Source organism: Bombus bifarius, unplaced genomic scaffold, assembly GCF_011952205.1.
Source record: "Bombus bifarius isolate JDL3187 unplaced genomic scaffold, Bbif_JDL3187 scf7180000008232, whole genome shotgun sequence".
Taxonomy (NCBI): Eukaryota; Metazoa; Arthropoda; class Insecta; order Hymenoptera; family Apidae; genus Bombus; species Bombus bifarius.
Window position 1 is genome coordinate 167,689 of NW_022884527.1, and position 14,601 is coordinate 182,289.

At 43.3% G+C, this 14,601-nt stretch overlaps 1 protein-coding gene across 8 annotated transcripts in view; it reads left to right on the top strand.

Moving 5' to 3' along the window:
• LOC117211328 (nuclear factor 1 X-type-like) overlaps nt 1-14,601 on the top strand; it is a 64,526-nt gene that overhangs the window by 8,843 nt on the left and 41,082 nt on the right. For all 8 annotated transcript variants that reach the window (XM_033455063.1, XM_033455065.1, XM_033455066.1 and 5 more), the window contains one exon: nt 1,603-1,758. In XM_033455063.1, coding sequence (XP_033310954.1) covers nt 1,603-1,758 — 156 coding nt within the window. The remainder of the gene's footprint in view (nt 1-1,602; nt 1,759-14,601) is intronic.

The following is a 14,601-nucleotide window of genomic DNA, read 5'->3' on the forward strand; positions in this document are numbered from 1 at the left end:
GATCGTTGATCGTTTTAAGAAGCCTGGAAGATAAGAATTTGAAATGAAGGATATTATCTTTATGATTCAAAATTTTACAACAAGGATTTCTTAATGGACGATTTTCAGGGTTTGTCAAAGGGCAGATTGACAAACTCGATTTTTTGTTAATTCATAGAGATGATCAATGTGATCGTGGAATGACTGATATTTCGAAAAAATTACTAAATTTATTTTCGATATGTTACTAAAATATACAGACGGAAGTATTGTCTTGTTAATGTTCAGCAAATAATGCACGTAAAACTATTTATCACGTTTCTTTTACGTAATGACAGACTGGTTATACATAGATCATATCTTATCTGTAAAATTTCAACTATCCCTTCTCAATCTTAAATTACATCTTCCCTATGTTACACTCTAACAATTTTTCAACCACACGTCATTAGCGTACCACTCAATCAATATGCAAATTCCTATCGTTCAATAAGACCCTTTCTCGTGCGCAAGAATATGTCTAAAGAGTAGAAGATGAGATTGCAGGTACGCGATATTGTTCTGCCGACAAATATTCCATCGAGCAAGGTTTTCATCTCGGCGGAAAAGTCGTCGCAAATTCATCTCTCTAGAACGATGTTTACATCCTCTTGAAGCGTGAATCGCGGGATTCTATACGAGAAATCGCATTTGCCTGACAAAGGCAAACGCCGTCGATCTCTCGACCAATAATCGATCTCCCTCTTTTCCCGGTTCTCCCTGTCGCCCCGTCAACCGGAAACGAAGGTTCGGCCGTGTCTTCATTCCGGAACAGTTCGAAGTGCAGATAAGGGCCAGGTTTCCTCAGGATGTCCGCGACTTTTTCCTCTCTCTTATCTTTCGTTGGAATAAGAATTCGAACAATTTGTCTACTTCAACTTTTTCACTGAAAGTTCTTATTTTCCAAATCTTCGCTGCATGGTAGTTTCGTCGGATCGGGTTCTGAGTATTAAACGGATAGGATATTTAGGAATTATTTATAAATTACGAGACTGAACTTTTGAGACCACTGTGAATCGAATCGAATTGCATGAAAGCTAGTTCAAAAATTTGCACTATCCTTGCACGATTATATGCAAATAATAAGCTTATAAACCATTTTATCCGAGAACGAGAGGACACCTTTTTTACGAGACTAATCCCTATGATCCACTCTAACTTAGCTTCCAACCATACGGACATTCTTTTCTCCACAATTCTACAAGAAAATAAAAACAAAAAGAAAAAAAGAAAAAGAAAAATACTTAAAAAGAATACAATTGCAAATCGGACATCCACCACTATTGCTGTTACTATTCTTTAAATCCACCAAGAGTCCTAAGGAATAGAGCTTCGAATAATCGCGCGCCTAAACAGAATTTGAACGACCAATCAGCTATTTTCCCAGTGGTGTTTTCGTTCGAATTCGATTACACGACGCTTTCGTCGTCTTTTTCGAGTGAAGCGCGCACAGAGTAAACATCGACGGTGGCTCGTGTTTCCTTTGGGCTCGAAGGGGTTTCGAGGATAACCCTCGTTCTCGACGGACGGAATTCGACCGGACAAACGCGTCGCTAATCAATTTGTGACCGTTTCTGCCCGCAGGATGAGTTCCATCCATTCATTGAGGCCCTCCTACCATTCGTAAAGTCTTTCTCGTACACGTGGTTCAACCTACAAGCTGCCAAGAGGCGTTACTACAAGAAACACGAGAAACGGATGAGTCTCGAAGAGGAACGTCAGTGCAAGGAGGAGCTCCAGGTGAGTGATTTCTTCGATATTTTTTTTCTTTCTTTCTTTTCGTAAATAGAGACGAGACGTCGAACACGATGTTAGCACACGGATAGATTTGTCAATGTCGAATTTTAGATTTCTAAATCTGCTAGCTTCGTATATTGGCAAACTGCTAATAGCACTGCACACTTGATCGATGTTTTTCACTTTATAAGCATTGACATATTTTCTAAAAAAGTGCGGAAACTAGGGTAAGATTTATTTCACAATATACCGTTAACAATGTGTTGTTAAGGTAGTAAATTATGCGAGAAATGTTTTATATCGTTTTGAAACGGTTCACGTGTTTACACATATATGTATACAGAATGGGCTGTGTGTTTACCTATAGGATGTTTTAGTCGAATAATTTTGTACGTTATATCTAGTATCATACTAAAGCAATAAGCTTGTACACGTAAAAATTGGTAAAGGGAAGACGCGAGAGACGAGAAATTATGGTCGCTTTAACCTGACGAGGCGTCAAATTAAGGCGTTTAATTTCGAAGCATTTAAGTTGGCTAGTTTGAAGCGTAGGAGGAAAATTCAGGTATTAAACGTGGGAGTCGTGGATGAAAACGATACACAAAGGTGCACACGCCATAACGAATCGATATGCCAGGTCGAATCGCGATAAAAGTTCCAGCGAGGCTCTTCGTCGGCGAATGCCAGCGGACGTTTGCACGAAACCGAGCTAGTCGTCGACACGGAGGTGTGCTACGGCCTGCTAATTTCATGGTTAAGAATAAAAATAATGAGGTTTCGGCCTATTTCTGGCGCAGAAGCGTCCTCGTGACGCGCGCTATCGCTCAGCCTCAAAGCCAGTAGCTCTCAATCGTCCTGCGTCTCGTCTCGGAAACCTCTTTATTAATAGAACGATTTAGCGCGGGACCAGGGACATTAACGAGGCATAGCGTGAATCACGAAACGCTTCGTTGCTTATTTAATTTTTGGGAAGTTGTCGTTGCTAGATTTTTCTCTGCAACGTCGAATGTTCGAATATTTAAGCTTTTGCATTCTGGAATTTAACTATCTACTGGCATCGGTGAATCGCAAGTTTGGATTTGGCTATTTCGCCTTAAACGAAACGAGATACAAATTCGTTGTGTTTATTTTATCGAGTTAGGGAATTGATATTCGAACGAGACTACCATCTTGCCTCATCGTCGGTTTACCAGTAAAATCGTGGAAAAGCCTAACAAATAATATGTTTACTCTATTCGACGCACAAGTACCTCACGAATTTCCCGATCCATCGCTTCTCAACTGAGGCTAATATTTTGTTTCGCCACTGGTTGACCAGTAAGATACCAATAAAATCCTTGGTCGCATCTACGGGAATGCCCAGATAATCCCAAAAGGTAACGTTCAGGCCGATCGACCTCGACTCTGTCGAACAAAAGTTCAATTAGGGGGGCAGAAAATAAAATAACGAACAAACAGGCAACTGAAAAAAGGAAAGCAACGCAAATAAAGAAGGAAGAGGGAGAAGGGAGGAAAAACGGAAGAGAAGTCGGTGAACCCCGGATATTGAGCGAGGTTGGCGCGTCGGCTCGGTTCGACGAGTCATTGACATTCGAATTTTCGGCCGGACCGCAATCTTTTCCCTTGGTCCTTTTTTTCTCTCCCCCGGTGGCGGCCTTCGCCACCATCCAGCCTCTCTCCCAACCCCCAACGACCGGTGCACCGCTAACATTCGGCTGGTCCTCTCTTTCTCTCGTCTATCCACCGCAATTCGTATTCTCCCTCGCGACGCCGTTCGATCAATATTTTAATTTCGCGATGCTGCGGTATTTAGCGGGACGAAAAGAACGAACGGGCCGGTGCTCGTGAAAGAAGCTATCCTATCGTAGAATGGAGGGGGGATCGATGGATCGTCGACTTCAGGGGAAATCGTCGGCCAACGACCATCTTTTTTTTCCGCTAACTCCCTGTTTTACGACTGTATCGTACGATTGATTCGACGCGAATTAGAATCCGATACCCGATGACAGGTGAAACGGGGCGCAAATGGAGGGACAACGACGGTTTCAAGATTCTTTGATACGCGGAAATAAGCAGTCGGTCGGTTTTTTCGTGATCTCTACTTGTCTTTGTCTTTAATCTCTTACATTCGATATTTTGTATAGTTTCGAAGGATAGTTTCCTTTCTCCTTTAAAAGTCCTAAAAATTGTCAGTCAATGTATGTATTTAGGTTTGAGTATCTAGGTACTACTACGCGATTTTTTTAGTTTCGTCCTTCCTTCGAACAAGCTAATTTTCCAAGTCACGAATAGGACTTCGATGGAATGGCGATTGGCATGATACAAATTTTTCCCGGGGGTCGCTGCGTGGAAGTTTTTAAAAACGAAAGTGCCTCGGAGCCGTAGGCGCGCGCGGGTCGCGTTGAATTTTACATGAAGTACATTTAATCTGCGTCGCACGAAGCCCTGCAGGCTCGGCCGAGCCCTGTACCATTATATAGACGGGCTTTATGAAATTGTGACCGAGCGTAGAACAGGGCCCTATTCGCAGAACCCATAATCGACGATATCTGTTTGCGAGTCTGCTCGTTTCTCCTTTGCCATTTTAATTAACTTTTGTCAACGATCTTTCTTCTTCAATTCGAATTTATCGTTGGTTAGGGTTTCTAAATCTTGTTTGGCTTTCGGTTACTTTTTATCGAAACATTTTACATATATGTTTTCGAATATCTTACTTCATTCTTTGTAGTGCCACGTGACTTGAAAGTTATTCGTATACAGATTGTAGATATTTATGCAATTCTGGGATATTTGAAAGCTTTAAAGTACACAGAATGCACATAATATGCAAAAGTATGATATCCAAAGTATAGCACTCTTCACGATATTTGGTAAATAAGATTTTCTGCTTAGGTTTCATTTGTTCACTTACGGTTATAAAAAGTTCGAATTCGCATAAATATCAACAGCCTACTCGTGTATATTTTACTATTTTATTTTATCACTGCATCGTTGTGTCGGCATCCCTCCAAGAAACATTATCTGGCGTTAGGTTCAGATTAGATTTAGGTCACATTCAAACTTTGAAAAGCAATAGCAAGTTACTACTGTTCGCTGTTGGAAAGGATGGAGGACTAAAAAGAAGATTGGGAGTTGGTTCGAACTCGCGTTTGATTCATCCATTTTCGTATCGTTTTTCCGAACGAACGAATCGATCTCGGTAATCGGGCGACAACACATTCGTCGACCTGAAATTTTCGAGCTGGTAGAAAGCCGCTCGACACACAGGCCACGTACGCAGATGCTTTCCAGAAAGAGCCGGGAAAAAAAGCGATACACATTTCATGGCGTTCGCGGATAAAAAGCGACGACGTGCATGACTCGTTGACATGCGACACTCGTCCCCGCGGAAAATTGGAATGGACGTTTCCAGAGAAGAGAGACCCCCCCCTCTCTCTCTCTCTCTCGTATACTCTTCTCTTTTCTAATCGCGATCTTTGAAAGCGGACCGATTCGAACAGGAACATGTTCCACTCTCGGACACTTTCTCTGAGTCTACATATTTCTCGCCATTTACATACATACTTTACGCCATTTGTAATCGTTGAATAAATTGGAACTTCCGAGGTTGTATCACTAAACCTAGAGTTATTTTTCCGAATCGGTTGAGGCGATCGCGAAAAAATAAAGAAACTTTTACTTCAATACGATGACTATATATCCGTTATATTTCAATCTAAGTATTGCAGCTGCCAGAGCAAAATAACTTTGGTATCTTGGGACCTTGCAGGTCTCTGTAACATTCCCCCCTCCCTTCTTTAACATTTCTGGGCAAAGTGGTTTTCGATAAAGATTGAGAATTTTCAAGTATCTGTTTATTGAGAAATTTCGACTTAAAAATTTTATACGGTTTGGTGGAGAATTCATTCTTCACGGTTCATTCTTCGTATCCCATTATCACTGTTATATTTCTCGTACCATTTTCATCGATAAAGAGAATAGTTAAGAGACAATTGTCAATGTATAAATAAATTCTTCGCAACAAAATCCTTGCTATCTGGAAAAGTGCCGCTATAAGAGTATACCGTAATCGTTGACAATCGTATCGTAAAAACTTCGGTAATGCGAAGGATTGAATTGGTTAAATCCGCAGTTTGAAGTTCATTTAAAGTTTGGCTGCGGTCTAATCAACAGTCTAAGTGGTGGGACATAAATAAAGAAGAGGTGCTTTGTAGTCGAGAGCGTTATCTAGATAGGAAAAGGGGGATTTGCAGTCGGTTGCCTATCTACGGCATAATTTATAGTCCAAAGCCTCGCGTAAAATAGAAAATAGCTACTTTGTAGTCCGAATTCTAGGAAAAGGGGATTTGTAGTCCGTGCTTCATCCTGTGAAACAAAAAAACGTAGTTCGCAATCTTAAAATCGATCGTATAAAGTTGAGAACCGTAATTCGTAGTCTGCTGTTTCTCATGTATGCGGGATAAGGACATTGTACAGAATTACACTTTAAACACGATGTAAAACAATTCTCCTCGTTTTGTTTCGTTGCTAAAATCTCAGCCTGTAGCCGCGCGTAAAATCATAAGAAAAATTCTTTGCCGATTCGCAGTTAGAATCGTGATCGATGTCCATTCTTTAGAAGGATGTCTTATATCGGATTGAATCGCGTGACGTAAGGCAGTTTCGCATTGTTCGAGAAAATCAAGACTTTCGAGGTCTCTGAGCGTTGCAATTAAAAGTTTGCACGCCTCAACCCCTTTATCGATACCGCATTAATCACCCGACAGTCCGCAATTTACCTGTAGTCCGTCTCTGCCTCCTTTGTAAAAAGAAAGATTCTATTAATAATCGAGACTCGGTCGGAAGAAATATCAGAGAACAGTTATTGAAATTACGAAAGCTTACCTCGTACTGTTTACGTATCCGAGTACCCCGAAACGACCGATAATCGCGGCTCGTCGATACGCGATTAACCCCTTCGGTGAAAGGTCTCGTTCGACGGCGAGTGCCCTCGAAAAAACACATCCTCTCCCCTTGATTCCCTTGGGGGCTACCTAAAAAAAAAAGAAAAAATTCGTCGACCACGAAGGACTAGCAGAGTGGACGAGGAAAGGCATAGAAGCTCGCTCTTTCTTCCTAGTCCGACGACTGGGCGATATGGTACACCCTGCTACCGAAAAACCGAGTAAAAAGGAGAAAAAGGGAGGAGAAAGAGGAAAAAAGGAATACGAATGATGGGGTGGTGGAAATTGTCAGAGAAGAAGCGTTCGAAGAGCGAAAAAAGGAAGCAAGAAAAATTCTTGGACCGTCAAGGGTAGGGGGCTGCGGAGCAGGGTCCGAGTCCGTCGTTTTCTCTTAATTTCGAGACAGGCCGCAGGACGATATCGACTACTTCAATTCTGGGGACGGGAGGAAGAGCGAGAAACTACGGGTGGCTGGGGGAGTTGGGATTGCGAGAGAGGATCCGGAGAGACGGAGACGGCTAGCCGGGAACGAGGAGACAAAACGTGGCATCGAGAGTCCGAGAAACAGAGAGACGAGGAAAAGGGAAGAGGGCGGAGGGGACGAGAGGACGAAGAGTCAGAGAGGGTGCGGGACTTCGAACGGGGTGGAAAAGATGGAAGATTCGTGGGTAGACCGGGACAGAGATATTGTAGGACGCGGAGAACGTGTACGAGTCGCGCTATCACGCGAGAACAGGGCGGCAGAGGGATGAAGAGGGGTTGGTGGGTGCAAAATGTGCGGGGGTGCAGAGAGTGCACTACCAACACCCGCAAGAAGTATCCTAGTACACGGGTACACACGAGCTTTTCGGGTAGCCGGAGAGAAAGCGGGATAGGGATAGATCGGGGGAAAACAGAGAAAGACGGAGGAAGATAGAAAGGGTTGGGATATAGGGGCATGGCCAGGATGGTTAGGGCGAGACGGAATCGGGCAAGAGAAAGAGAGATAGAGTGAGAAGGGGTGTGCAGTCGGGAGAGGGTGGAACGAGGGTAGTCGGCAGAGAGCGTAGACATGTAGCGCATACGCCGTCGCGACGGAGGCTGCGGCTACGCGGCGCCTACCAACCACCATCTATAATCTCTATGCGGATATCGATTTTCTACCCTGTATTTCCTAAATTTATGCAAACTAGCGGGCCGTCCTCTACTCTCCACTCCCATCCTCCGTCTGCCCTTCGGCCCAACCACCAACCACCCTCGTGTTCTGTGTTCTATACCTTTCCCTCTTCCTCTCTCGTTCTCTCTTTGCCTATCCTACCCACCTATGAACCCTTCCCCTTTGTTCCCGTGTCGCTACCTCTTTGTCCCTCTCTGGACGTCTCTCTCCTCTTTTCGACAGTTCTCGATATCTGGCCGTCCTTCTCGCTCTGGCAACTATCCTCTCCCAACCCCTTCTCTGGTTGGTCGTGTCGGTTAGCTCAGTGTTGTTCGGTATGTGTGTCGGCCCCATTCATCTAACGAGCTCAAGCGGGCTATCGCATCACGATGCACCTCGCACCTCCTCGTCACGAGGAGGTGTATTCCAGTTTACGTTGGGGGGCTGGGGCTCGATACACAAGCGTGCGCCGACCTCTACACCCGCGACACGGGGGTGTGAGCCTGTTTTCCGCTGCTTGTTAATGTTGGATTATGTGTTTCGGCTTTCGGGTTATTAATTATATCGACGCACCCGCGGCACCAGGGATTATCCGCTTCCTCGACCGCCTCTTCTCTTTTTCGAGCCCCTCTTTCTTTTCATGTTGATTTTGGGACGCCGGCTTGCAAGCGGTGGCGGGACAGAGAGAAGAGGGGCTTAATGAGGTCGATGCACATCGACTGCTGCCGCGAATCGATGAATAAATAAATGGCGCGATGCGGGACAGGACACGCGGAATTTTCGTGTCGTCAAGCTGATTCTCCGGCAGCTTCCTTTTACTATATTTTTTTTAGTCATTACAAATTTAAATATCGTTTCTTTCTGAAAGACGAAACGATACACACGAATATAAAATATAAATGATCTTTAAAGAAAGAAATTATTATATTCGAAAGAGATTATCAATTCGAGTGACAAGTCGATCTGTCGCGGTGAGCGGATTAAACGAATTGTATTTCTCCTCTATACTAACAATCTTCGTGTCTGATTACTTACACTTACACTTACGTCGTTTATCACTTCAAGTGCTCGATTATCTCAAACAAACGCAGTCGTTTCCTTCATTTCGCGCTCTCAGCGTGTTGAAGAAAATAAAACTACATCAACCCTCTCTTCTGTGCTTGGTTTCGACCCCCTGGTGTCGGAGCTAGCGGCGTTTAATCGCGCGTGAGACTTTTTACGGGACGTAGCCTGGCCTTTCGGCTGGAGGCTGTGAAGACAAACGATCGTCGAGAAGACGAACCCTTGGCTCGAGGCGTCCTGACGGCAGGCATATCGTTGAGACGCGAAATAATCCACTTCCGCGTTTCTCTCCCCTTTCCATCCGCTCCACGGTTCGCGTTTTATTGCCGGCAAAGCATATCGCGTACGTTTGTGAGAGAGGAGGGAACCCTTTCGCGCGAATATTCTCGAAGGAACGCCTGCCTGAGACGCCGGAAACAATGGCAATAAAATTTTCGCAACGGCCTCGCCTCCCCGACTAACGTCATCCCACGTCCAATCGCTCCACGCGTTTTCAGGGTGCGGGCGGTTTTATAGCCGCGAATCTGCCCCCGTATCGTTTCACTTCCGGGTCGGTGTAATCACGCGCATTGTGATCACAGGGGTCAATGGTGCTCTTTTGTATACCGAGGGGATGTTCTTTTGATGCTGGAGGATTTTCAAAATAAACATTGATTTGACAACATTCCTCGGCTTCTGGTTCGGAGTAATTCTAGATAGAGCTGTTGCATAGGCGAAGAGTTATTCTTTGCATACTAAGGACTTTTTAAAGCTGTTGAGGTTGGTGTTTGGCGATGGAGAATGCTGGGAATAAATTTTGCTTTCACGAAGTATCTTGTTGAGAACAACGATTGTTGTGTAATTCATGGAGTACTTTCCCCCGAGTTGTTTAATTCTCAACTAGTATTAGCTAATGTTACTATATTTTTAATCACAAGTAAAAATATTTTTTGAACGTTTGCCCTTTTTTGAAGCAAATACAGCATTTAGTAATTTTGCGAACAAGTAAGAGATACTTAAAAGTCGACGCGCAAGCCAACAATCTGATTTGGCGAACTGACTGTCGGGTATACGGAATGGGCAGCAAATTAAGGCTCGGAGGGTGGTAAAGAACTGTGAAATTCATCGCGGCTCGATAAGTCGATTGGATTCGTTAGGCCTCCACTTTGGCCCAATTCCGACAGTTTTACTTTTAAATGAGGCGTAATCGATATCGCGTTTTCCGTGTGTCTCCTAATCGACACACCTTGATTTTCTTCGATTTTAGAATCCACTTTAACGGAATATTAGATTCGACACCACATAAGAGTGTCTTTTCCTTCCAAAGAATATTTGCTTCATACCGGAACTTACATCTAAGGTATAAATCTTTCAAATTTCTATTAACTTCTATTAACACTTCATCGTTACCTTATCAACAGTCATACTATCGTCCAAAAATGGTAATTTTACGAAAAATTATAAATTGATTATTTCCAGTCCTAGTTAACTTTTGTAAAAAATAGCAAAAACAGTTCGATCGAAAAACTCAGTTTTCATCGAAGTTTACAACGCTGCCTTACCATTACAACACAATTATCGTCCATTTATCTGTACGCGAAAGTTATTCGGTCCACGTTTCAGAATTTACAGGGCGCCATTTTCGTGTTTCCTACGGTAGCTTCTTCATATTATTGCTACGGATGTCCATTAAATTAGAGTACAATCCGAGGACACCGTTGGCCATTTCCATTGTCGCGGTAACGATAAATAAAAGGGGGTGGAAAGAGGCATGAGGGAGAAAACGCGTTCTCCTCGTTCTAAATAAATCTGTCCGCGGTAGTATTCCCATTCAACGGCGTAAAGATATCCGCGAAAATAAACGAGTAGATCGAAGCAATCCCCCAAGGAGACTGACGCCGGTGTCTGAAAAACGAATGAATTATGCGACCAGAGGAATGTCGTCTCGCAGCCGTACTCAGATTATAAAAGTCGCGAGTTCGTGTTCCTCTTACGGCCTGCATATCAGTTCTTAGAATTGTCCTGGAGAAAATTATTTCTTCCGAGAGCATGATTCTTCTATTTGACGCCAGCTTTTTTTATGATTGAAAAGAGTTGACGTTTTCTTCTTAAATCGAGGATGACCTTGTTTCATCTTCCGTTTGGCAAATACACAGCGAACCGAGAATATTTATTTGTTAACTGTTAAATTGATCTGTTAACCCCTTTTGATTTTCGTCGTGCACGAAGATTGACTGCAATAATAATTTATCTTCTTCGTAATATCCAAAGTTACTTTACATTTCCTTCGTCGTTTCTTCTAACGCAGAATGAAGAATTTCTTGGAAACTTCTCAACAAACCTTCCAATATACTTTATCTCCGAAGATTTCCTTTAAGTTCCCCACAGTGTAATCTAATATTGTATAAAATACCTGCGTATCATCTGCAAGTTTCACCTCGAGTAACGTATCAGAAAGTAAAGCCTCGGCAAAATCAAATCAACCTATCCTCGAGACTCGTTCTCCTAAATGGCTTTTCGCAAACCGAACCGCAAACCTCGTTTGGGGGCGGTTTCCCTGTAAAGAAGAGGTCTTGCAAACAAATTAAGCGCGGCATTTCGCGGTGGTGTCTCGAGGAATCCTCGTCGTCTCGCGTAAGTTCAAAGGCCGCGCGGAATGAAGCGCCCCAGGGGTTGAACAAATGGGGAGGATGGGTTAAACTGGGGGTGGCCCGGGATGCCCGATCCTCTACGTAGTTATCATACATATAGGGTGTCCCAGATCTTTTTTTATTTTTACTTTCTTTTATCTTTTTTGGCTCCATTTTACCGTTATATTCCGCGATTGAAGATAATGAAAAATGTTATATAGAAATTGATTTCAGATAAAGAAAGAAAATAAAATTTCTATACATTTGGGCGCGCAATTCTCATCGTCCATAAATATTTTCCTTTATTTTACCAAATGTGTCACGGTGATATAAGAGATGAACGAGGTTGTTAATCGAGTATTTATGAGCGTATTCTTATACAATATTTTCTCTAATTTTTGCTCGTACCATATCCTGTCACTATTTTACGCAAAAACCTGGAACACCCTAGTATGTATATACAGATTTATATATACATATATTGAGATAGAAAGAGTAGTAGGAGGGGTTGTAATATTTACAACACTCTATGCAGAGGCCGGAATTGCCTATAAAGAAATCGCGGAGTCGCTTTGTTCGCGTCATAACGTAGTAACGTAAGGGGCCAGCAGCTATACGGTCGGGAAGCATGCCAAATTAATAAATATATTCCAGTCTATCCCAGCCTCTCTCTTTTTCTCCTCTCATCTCCTCTTCCCTTCCTCTTCCCTTCCTCTTCTATGAAGCGCGTGTAGCCATTGCCATCGAGCGTTTGGAAGCGGCCCACCTATGGGCTTCCCATAAATTCTCGATCGACGCGCACCGACCAACTCTCCATCCCTCTATGCTAACCCCTTTTCCTAGCCACGGACACTCGAGCTTTTTCCCCGTCGCGCGTACATGTGCATACGACCACTCCGAGTCTCGATCCTTCGGTTTTGTAATTTATGACACGGCTTCTTCCAGTATCTCGATTTATGGAACTCGAACGAGCTTTTTTCATTCCGTTTTTATTTTCGAAATTTTGCCATTTTTTCGGATTGGAGTACAGGGGATATTCCGGTGTATCGCGAACGGCTGAGGCTGCTGTTTTGAATACTAAATTTTGAGAGGGTGGTTTGTATGTTTTTATGCGGTTTACGTAGATCGTGATACGCACAATCGTGTGACTATGCACGTGTCGTTAGAGTTTTTGTGCCGTCGATAGACAATCTTTGTCGATCTTTCATTTCTGTACGGTGTGATGTTGTAATTTTGTAAAACGGAATATGAGAGTTCTGAGAGGTTTTCTTGAATGAAATACCTTTTTCTTCCCCTCGGTGGCGGTAGAAAGTTTCTCGTAGTCTTAAATCTCGGCCGAGATTCTCGCGATAGAAACATCTTTCTTTTTAACTACGAGTGGACGAAGTTTAAGAGCCTGAGTGGACAATTGTCTAGAGGAGTCTCCTTCACACCTTCTTCCCTGACCAAACTACTTTCTTCGTCTTCAAAAAACCATGACGATTCGCAACAGCCTTTCACAGTATAAAGATCCAACTACTTAACTTCGTAGATGTACGAACTTCTCGAATATTTCTCTTTAGAAAAAGAGCGTAAAACGTCTGTCGCATCGTGGAACGAATCGATCATTTTGCAACATTTTCAGTTCGCCGGGAATGGACGAGCTTCCTGATGGCAAAGTGGCTCATTTGCCCGCTTAATTCCCGTGACACGCGTTACAACGCGTGTGCACAATTTTGATAGGATAAGCGCGCGTAAACACGCAGCGAACAGAGTCGCGACAGCGGCTCGAAACGAGGCCCGAGGCCGAAAAACCGAATCGATACTCGCGCACACGTGCATTCAGGGTGCCTGTCGGTGTTCTCTGCGAGAGAAATCGCTATAGATTACGCTTACCGGGAGGGTGGCCTGAATTTAACCCCGACAGTTAAGCCCTTTGAACCAGCTAGTCGAGATAGAGATATGCGTTTCCATATAGAAGACGTTGATTTAAATGGATATAATTCTTTTGCTTCGAGGAACATTCTAGTAATACTAATAATAATTGCGTTATTGACATTATTGGTATTATTTTATGTTTGCGAGGAAATAAATCGAATGAATTGTACAATTTATTGCCTTAAAAAATTTCGAATAATTTACAAAATACACTAATTTGAAATCAAGACACGTTCAGTACAGTAACATTTCGCAATTCCATGATGCATGACATTTCGGTAAGCGTAGAAGCTCTGGTGCAGATTCGGGACACGTTCCCATCGTGAATCAAAAGCGCGCGTGACCCAGTAGTTCTCGAATAATTCTACTAAATTCTGTCTTTTAAGCCATCACCAAATCCAAAATCTTGATTTCTAAAATTCCAACCTGAAGTTCCAAAATCAAACGTTTGCGTGAAAATCCGATGATGCAGTTCAGAAGAGAATTTCAATGTCATCGAAAAGAAGAAAGCACCGGAGCCAAGTACAAGCGCGTTCGAAAGGAGAGATCGCACGAGGTAGCACGTGGCACGGGAAGTGGCGTGCACATGGCCGACCTAAACTCGCCTCGCCGGCTGCCAAAGATTCGTAAACCCGTAATTCGTATGTAGGGGGCTAGCGTTGTTGATTTGGCGTACGGCGTACGCCAACACAGTCTGGCCACGTGGTTCGACCGAACACGCGCTTTTCTTTTCGCGATCATGCGCCAACCGGCTCCAACCTGGTCGAAAAATTCATCGAACCGCTCTGTTTTCGCGATCCCTCTTTGTTCCGATGGATCTTCGATCTCCTTTATACGCGAGGGAAACGGTGTTTTGACTCTCAACGACTCTGAGAAGGTTCTACGTCTTTTCCGGAACATGGGTTATTCTGATTTGTTTGATTATCCCAATGCAGCCAGTTGCATGATTCAATTTCCATCATTTCTTATTATACGGAACTGAGTTCATTTCGATGGAATTGTGATTTTTTCGGAATTGCATTATATCCTTTGTTTTGTGTCCCTTGTATGGAACGGGCAGATGTGAGTAATTTGCGAAGAGAGATCAATGGTCATTTTTGCCGATTTATCCGTATTTCGTGAATTGTTGGAAATTTATGCACGCGAATCGAAGGTAAATCGAACAAATTCAATGTCACCG